At 37.9% G+C, this 8,913-nt stretch overlaps 1 protein-coding gene across 1 annotated transcript in view; it reads left to right on the top strand.

Annotated features, from left to right (window-relative positions):
• LOC110064066 (fibroblast growth factor receptor 1-A-like) overlaps window positions 1–8,913 on the top strand; it is a 35,504-nt gene continuing 26,591 nt past the window's right edge. The window contains exons 1-5 of the mRNA XM_089274205.1: window positions 1–139; window positions 941–1,089; window positions 1,189–1,203; window positions 1,405–1,603; window positions 4,877–5,218. Of these exons, the coding sequence (XP_089130331.1) occupies window positions 1–139; window positions 941–1,089; window positions 1,189–1,203; window positions 1,405–1,603; window positions 4,877–5,218 (844 nt within the window). The remainder of the gene's footprint in view (window positions 140–940; window positions 1,090–1,188; window positions 1,204–1,404; window positions 1,604–4,876; window positions 5,219–8,913) is intronic.

Here is an 8,913-nt window from a genome sequence, read left to right as displayed (position 1 = left end):
ATGGATAAGAAAAAACGGCGTTTCGCCATAAGCACGACAAGGAACAGTGAACCACCGATAGAGAATGGAGCCACAGGAACCTCAGCGACGTATGATGACAAAGGCTATGAGGCTATAAGCCTGCAACGGGCTGGTGTCAGTAAGATACTGCTGGATTTCATGACTTTGTCATGGGCTAACCAGCAGTGCTGCTGAAAATGATACTTTCGTATAATGGTTAAGTTGCGTTTTGTGTTGTTTTTGTATCGTAGAGAAGATGTCACGAGAGGGTTTGATTAGCTTTAATTTTAAACAGCCGCTGGGTTTCACCATCAACTTTCACAAGTCAAGTGTCACAAGTGGTTTCACAACTCGACCGGAACGGGTGACGTATGGCTCATTGCCTAAACCCAGCGTCAGGGGGTGAATATGGGTCGCTATGTGAGCACTAATTCTGATCATTCTGTCTCTTTGTAACATTCGTGTCCTTCAGAAAAGGCTGTGGAAGCTTCTGGTTAATCGACTTGCCCCCTGGGTTTTACATTTTTGCACTCAACAAATGGTGCCCGTTCCTGTAGCAACATTCTTTGCAGTCTGGTTGGGGCTGCAGACGGAGTTTTTGTCAAAATGGCCAGAATTTTGTAAGCTCGACCGTGGCATGTAGCCTTCGCCTAAAGCGTGCATATTTTATATTGGACATCCATGTTATGGTTGTTTTTGTGAAAATACGTGACCAACGTCGAGTGCCACTGCAAACCTGAAGTTACAAATGAAGGATCACATTATCTCCCAGCAGTTTTTTTACCCTGAGCAAGAGCGCCTCAAAATGGACACACATGAAATGAGGGACTTCTTTTGTCTACTTTTCTTGTTTTTTTTCCTCTTTTACTCAATATAAGCAATGTGATAACTAATACTGATTTCTGTAACGTCTTTAATTTCATTTGCTTTTCATTTGCAGAGGGTTGCCCTAACCAAAATTTAACAGACTGGGCCGGTTCATTTCAGCCTTCAAGCTACCCATCGAAATACGCGCCAAATTTAGACTGCTACTGGTTGATTCAAGTGTCAGATGGAAATCTTATTGAAATCAACTTTCAGGATTTTGCGGTAAACAATGATATGGGTGTTTCTTCGTTGCTTAACTGCTCTCTTGTTGTTTCTATTCTGCCACCGTTCCACTAACAATCTGAAACTTTTCTCTTTCAGATGGACGGTGATACAGTAAGTATCCATTTTCTATCTTTCATCTTTCGTTGATTTCTTTTATTCACTCAACACAAAGACAACTCTGACAAAGTAGACACTTCAATTATGTCAAGAAGTGTCACATTGTTTTTACATTTTTTTTACATACTTTGACTGTCCCTTTTGAAACCACACTGTCAAAAACAAGTAGTAATTTTTTTTCTGCTTGATTCACAGGTGGACAATTGCCCTAATGACTACGTCGCGATTCTGGAAGGTTCCTATGGAAGCACTGATATCATAAAGCGCCTTTGTGGCGCGAATTTACCCTTTGAAGATGAATATCGCATGGTTCGTTCACATGGTAGCTCGCTTCTCGTGCAGATGCACACAGACGATGCCAACCAAAACCGAGGATTTGCTGCAAACCATCAAGGTGAGTAGAATTTAAAACTTAGTTTCCTTGGTACTTCGACGTATGAGAAATTCAATTTATCACATCGAAAGTTTGGACTTTTCAGCTAATATAGGTAATATTCTTTACACATCATGATAACGAGTCAAAACTTTGGTACTGAAGTGCCACTTACTCTGTTGTCTATGAGACTGGGGTATACGTATTTTACTCAGTGCTTTGATTAATTAATTTCCTTTGCTTGGCTTTACTTAACTTTACGTTAATTATTTGTTTTCCTTTGCTTTGCGTTAATTTGCTTTGCTTTGCCTTCCGTCTTTGGTGTTCTTTCACTGCTAGACTAACCGGTTGTCGTTGTCTTTGAGAACAGAATGTTTGATTTTGCATATATACGATAAATTTTGCTGACTGCAGCTGACGATTCTTTCATAGACAAAGTAGAAATGTATGGAACAGGGGTTTCACGGACAACTCATTTCATTTTCTTTCATTAATTTGATAGCTGCATTATCAACATTACAGGGCTAGTTGTGGCGTCTGCTGTTTTATAAAGCAATTGAAACAAAAAACCGATTTCGAATAAAAAATGTTACTTGTGTTTGGCCGGGACCCCTCTTACAGCTGAATCAACCTGACCGTGAGATTGTTGGTGCTCAATAATGTTCAAGTTTGGGCAAACTTGAAAGCAGCTTTTATTCCTAAATTACCGACAGAGGTATTTTGATTGTTTTCATTTTCTCTAGCCCGCCATATTTACTCGAATTTCAGGGAATACATTAAATTGTGCACCCATAGAACCACTGCTTATACACCATACTATAGGAGAAACGAGCATTTTTTTTTTCAGTATAAAAAAATAAGAATTTGTACATATATATATATATATATATATATATATATATATATATATATATATATATATATATAACGGTTATAAAATGCCTCAAGCCAACAAAGAATGCCACTGCGTCAGGAGAATCAATGAAGATTCACAGTCCAAGCCTCACCGCAAAAATGAATTTAAAAACGTTTGATAAAGCAAGGACGGACAACTTCTGACGGTAAAAAAAGTTAAAAAGTTAAAATTTTAATAGAAAAACGTTTCGGTCTTAGACCTTCATCAGTTACAAGAGAAAAAGGACGAAAACTAAGTTTAAATACGGTTACAGTGTGGGAGATTACGTAACGAAATGAAAAATACAATATTGTGCTATTAATACATCGTGATTAATACAATACAGGAAGAAAATGCAAAACGAGAAATACAATGCTGTACTATAAATTGCGTCATACAGGGTGATAATTAATAGACCAAACGAAAAGAATACAATACTGTGCATAAATTACATTATAGAGCGTGATAATTGCAGAACTAGGTTAAATTCAACCTAAAAACTAAAAGAGTTAAAATAGATAAAACGGACTCTTGCAATGCGGTAAATATAACGGGAAAAATAGTTTGCAAAGATAAGCAGTTGAAAAAAAAAAAAAAAAAAAAAAAAAAAAGAAGAAACCTACGTTTACGCTGGACAAGGTTAATAACAAAATCCCAAATCGAGGCCTTTGGAGCATTAAAGGGTTGACAAACAACAAAATCCCTGGAGGGGCCCTTAAACAATAAGCTGTAATAAGATCCCAGGCAGGGCCTTTGAGCATACCTAACACCCAAAAAGCTGACAAAATCCAAGGAAGGGCCTTTGAACTGCCTTATGGCGCGAACGCAGATTTACACAAGAGAAAGTTAATTATAACAAACTCTGTTTTTGGAGTGAAATTCTTTTCTTTTATTTAAGCCATGGGGAGCCAAAGAGAACAGTTGAGCACTCCAATAAGCCTCTTTCGTAATTAAAAACCTATCGATCTCGTCTGAGTCATTAGGGGCCTGCACCTGATCAATGCATTGGAATTCAAAATCATCCAAGGAGTGTGGAATTTTATTGAAATGTACTGCTACCTCACAAGTGGTTTTGTTTGTGAGCATAGCAGACTTGTGGTTACGAAACCTAACCCGAAAATCGGTGGTAGTTGATCCTATGTACTGTAAACGACATTTCTTGCAGGAAACTAAATAGATCACGTTTTTAGAATCACAAGAAAGCCTTGAATGAATGGTGAATGAATGAACCCTTTAATGCTCCAAAGGCCTCGATTTGGGATTTTGTTATTAACCTTGTCCAGCGTAAACGTAGGTTTCTTCTTTTTTTTTTTTTTTTTTTTTTGTTTTTTTTTTTTTTTCAACTGCTTATCTTTGCAAACTATTTTTCCCGTTATATTTACCGCATTGCAAGAGTCCGTTTTATCTATTTTAACTCTTTTAGTTTTTAGGTTGAATTTAACCTAGTTCTGCAATTATCACGCTCTATAATGTAATTTATGCACAGTATTGTATTCTTTTCGTTTGGTCTATTAATTATCACCCTGTATGACGCAATTTATAGTACAGCATTGTATTTCTCGTTTTGCATTTTCTTCCTGTATTGTATTAATCACGATGTATTAATAGCACAATATTGTATTTTTCATTTCGTTACGTAATCTCCCACACTGTAACCGTATTTAAACTTAGTTTTCGTCCTTTTTCTCTTGTAACTGATGAAGGTCTAAGACCGAAACGTTTTTCTATTAAAATTTTAACTTTTTAACTTTTTTTACCGTCAGAAGTTGTCCGTCCTTGCTTTATCAAACGTTTTATATATATATATATATATATATATATATATATACAAAGTTAAAAAATTGTGAGGACGGACAACTTCTGACGTAAAAAAGATTAAAAAATTTAATAAATAACGTTTCGGTCAAAGACCTTCTTCAGTTATTACAACTTTTGAATAAAAACGAGCTTTAAATAAGATTAAGGTGCTAGTGATTACGTAATTACAAGTGACAATTAATAAAAGTACAAACTCACGTGAAAGAGCAGAAAGTGGTGTTAATTAACAAAGGACAAAAAACAAAATCAACAAAGCGAAAAAATATTGAATGAATCGAAAACAAACTACTATGAAAATAATCGGCAGAGTATGAGAAATAAAAGCTAAAAACTAAAAGACCAAACTGGCTAAAACAAATAAAATTCATTGGAGCCTGAAAGGGCAAATTAGCAACAAAATCCCTGGAGGGGCCCTTAAATAATATTAATCATAATGAGATCCCTTGAAAGGGCCTTTGAGTCTAATCAACACCCAAAAGGCTGACAAAATCCAAGAAAAGGGCCTTTGAACGATCAATCAATAACGTACAATATAGTTAATTAAATCCTCTCCTATATTGTACATATATTTGATTATCCAGGTATTTGCAAAAGGACGTTTTCGACAGTGTCAGGAACCATTATGTCTCCAAATCATCCTGACAAATATCCAAACAGTGTGATGTGTGAGTGGATCATTGATCTGGGCCCAGGATATGACATTACTCTGACTTTCCATAAGTTTATATTGGAAAAGAAAGATGACTGTTCGTGGGACTGGCTGACGGTACAGGCGGGAAAAACTTCAGATGCACCGGAATTAGTCAAGGTGTGTGGTGATGTACTCCCTCCTGATATAGCCACCAACGGACCAATGAGGATCTTCTTCCAGACAGACAATGACGCCGAGTTTGTAGGGTTCCATATGACCTGGATAGCACATGGTAGGGGCCGCTCGATGTGATTATTGCGTATCGTAATTATATCTTCGAATTTCTTGGCCGTTGGTCGTTCAAATTTGGCATTTGCGGATTTAGTTTGATAAATTCAAAAAAGGAAGGATAGTTATTTATATCAGCTGCAGGAGGTATGGAATCGAGAAACTGTGATAGTAGCCTCGGAACTTAAATCAAAAGAAATAATTCGATCCGCCATATTTGCGCATCACCAAGGTCTGGCTCTAAATCGGCCATCTCGAAATTAACACCGGAATTTTTGGTCGAATCAGGAGCCATAATCGGGGACGGAGACCGTAAGCGCGCGCTATTTCTAGTATTGGGGCTGTCCCTATGATATGGGACAATTTTTCTATTTTTAGAACAAATTGCGCCATCATGTGCGGCACACGCGCGTACATGCTGCGTGGATTTTTGCGGATATAGCGCGGGGAAATGGCGTCCGAAATTCCCGAAATGTTTGATGCTTTTGGCTACAAATCAATACTTTCATGTCTGTTGGAATTTTGCTTCAGCATTTTCGTCGTAAGCTGCTCCAGTTTGAGTGAAGTAAGACAGTGCCGAATTTAGTTATGTCCCGCTTTATATCGCTGAGCAAGTTGTGTTCCGCTGCTCCTTTTACAAGGGCTCCACATTACTCCACTCCAGGTTTCACATATGTTGAAGATTAACAGCTTTTCCATAACACAGCAAAAAAACCAGTTGGATATATTTGGATATAGCACCGTTTCAGGACTTTAAAGTTTCCCTCCTCTTCCCACACGCTTGCGAGGATTTCGCCAGTCTATCTAGCTCGACTGAAAAGTAAAAAAAGTAATTGCAAGTTTGAGTTTCGCCTGAATTGTAAGCAACGCTTGATGCTTTATCAAGGCCCAATAAGTGACATTAAAGTTTGTGTCTGTAGATGCTGCTCAGTTTTGTTTGTGTAAAAATCCAATAAATTATCTGTTGTCGATGAATAAGAGCGTCCGCCGATGCTTGTTTTGTAGAGTCAGTAAAACATGACAAAATGGACTTCCCCCATTTCGTGTGAAAACGTACATCGAACTCATGTAATATCTCTAGTTTTTAGATATGTTTAAGGTTGATAAATGTTTGAGAACATATTAAAAGCTTAGCTGAAAATATGTGAATACAGCAAAAATAATCAGCAAAGTTACGATGACGCTTTCCGTCGTTTATTAAATCCATTTTGAAATCACTGGTTATCCTTGCAATCTGATTGGCTCTCAATGGTGCGATTTATTCACGAATCGCACTATTTTTTGCTCTAAATCGCATCTTTTTCTCAGCCATTGAGAATGGGACAGTAAAACAAAACAACAAATCAGATTTCAATATTAGTTTAAAGTAAACAATAAAATTTCAAGAAGATGAAAGGTAAAAAGCCATTGTGTGGAGAATTTAGCAACTAGTATTGCCAAAACTTTGTTGTTATTGTGTTTTTTTTCCAAAAAACTTGACGAATGTAATTAATTGCAGTTTCTAAATGACGATTATCAGCTCCTTCAGGCTGAACACCTACTTTAATGGAAGTTTCCAACTTTCAGTGTCCATTTTGACGAATATTTTGGCGATTTTTCTTCAACATCTCCTCAAAATCCGTATGATACCGAGTCCAGTAAAACATAAACAAACGAAAACCACACAACAACAAATTCAGGGCCATCTCAAGAAGGTAGATGTTTCCAGGTTTCTGGTAGTTTCAAACGAAGCAACAAAAGAGCTCAACTCTGTCGCTGTGAATAAACATAGTCAAAATACGCCCCGCTCCACAAAACAGTGAATGAATGAACGTCTTACGAAGCTGGTGTTAGTCCCGCCATCTTGGAAATATCTTGAAATAAATGGCGCCGCAAGAACTTGACAAGGTCCTGAGTATTGAGTCCTTCGCCGAGGTCACAAAAAGAAACGGAGGTGATAACGAGCTGGACTCCCTTAAACCATGCCATTAAACGGTATGAAAGAAAAAAAACGTACCATCCACTGGGCATCGTGCACTCGAGGGAGTTTCACAACTCAAAAGAAATCCATCGCAGAATTACGCAGGATGCGCCTTCAAATTCCTTCTCCAAAGACAATGAAAAGTCTCAGCCTCAACCACAGAAGAAAGAAAGAGCTTCCATCATTGATTCAGGCGACTAGAATTGAACTTTTATACCTGAAGCAGACTATTTTCGTTCTGACTTCAAGACCGCTTGTTTCTTTGTCATGCTCGGATGAGTTTTCGTCACATGACATCGTTTTGCATACTAAATGAGACGTAAAGGCGTTTCCGGTTTCGCTTTTTTTTAACAAATCGGCTACTGGAACAATACACCAAAAGTCTAAAAATTAAGGCGATAAAATTGTGCGATTTCAAAATGGATCTAATTAAGTGGCAATTGAACTGAGTGGAGTGCAATTTTGGTCTGAAATCATACTTGTGATTTGAAATCGAACTCGCGCTGCGCGCTCGTTCGATTTTGAAATCACGCGTATGATTTCAGACCAAATTGCACTCCACTCAGTTCAATTACCATTATTAATCAACTCGAATAACGATTTCGATTTCGTTGGTTGAGTTATCAAAACTCCTAATCTATTTTATTTTCGCAGTGTAAAATTTCACTATGTTAAAGGAATACACATGATGTTAGTAGCCTTTTGGCGTTGGTGAAAATTGTTGCAGCATCTCAGCGAAAAAGACAACGAAAGAAATCTTTGTCGAGATTTGTCGACAATCGAAAACACCGACTCGGATATGAAGGTGCACGCGCTGCACTATGCAGATGAGCTACTTAATTATGTACGCGTCAGACTTTCCTTTAAAAAACTTTTGCAAACTCGCCAAACGAACAGAAGCAATAAGAAACTATCAAAAACAGGGTTTGGTTATGATTAAGCATTGTTTGGGAAACCCTCAAATTAACTCGATACCAGAGTAAAGAGTTTTCTTTCATAACTTTTCTTTACAGAACAAATGCAAAAGCTTACGCGTTCAACTAGCGCGAGCACATATTATTATTCATTCACAGCGCGAAATTGAAGTCTTGGTTTGGACCCTGAAAAACTCACCTTTTCCATTAGCTCAGAGCATAAAACTACATATAAGAGCCCTGGTTCTTGTTCCCCGCCTTATTCCCTGCCATCGCTGTGAAAAATCTGCAAGAGAATCTCGCAACTCTCACCACTTGATCAGGTAACGTGACAGCATCCACGCGAGAGCCCCCGACATGTGTGTGGATCCGCGCGGATATATGACGTCAGGATGGCGCTTTTTGTTCTAAAAATAGAAAAATTGTCCCATATCATAGGTGCACGCGGATCCCGAGACTTACGGTCTCCGTCCCCGATTATGGCTCCTAGTCGAATGGAAAGCACCCAGCTTGTGAGGCAAACCGAAATTTTCGGACATTTTTTACCGTAAATTACCGTTGTATTTGATTTTCCTTCAAGGATTTCCAAAATTTTCAGTTAAATGGTTCACTTTTCCGAAATTCAAAAATTTCCGGATTTTCTGGAAACTTTCCCAGGAAATTTCCATATCATTTGTCTCCGTTTCCAAATTTCCGGGACTTTTGGTTCAATGGAAAGCGCCCCATTTCAGCCTCTTTTTTAATCAAGATAGGCTAAATTAGGGTCGGATGAGTGATTAACCAAAATGCGCGCATGTACAAGACTAATTGCTTGCGAGTAGTCAT

The sequence above is a fragment of the Orbicella faveolata genome, unplaced genomic scaffold (assembly GCF_042242905.1).
Source record: "Orbicella faveolata isolate gen_17 unplaced genomic scaffold, um_ofav_v1 contig_35, whole genome shotgun sequence".
In the NCBI taxonomy this organism is placed as follows: Eukaryota; Metazoa; Cnidaria; class Anthozoa; order Scleractinia; family Merulinidae; genus Orbicella; species Orbicella faveolata.
The sequence above is the reverse complement of the archived record's forward strand: the minus strand, read 5'-3'. Positions and strand labels throughout refer to the sequence as shown.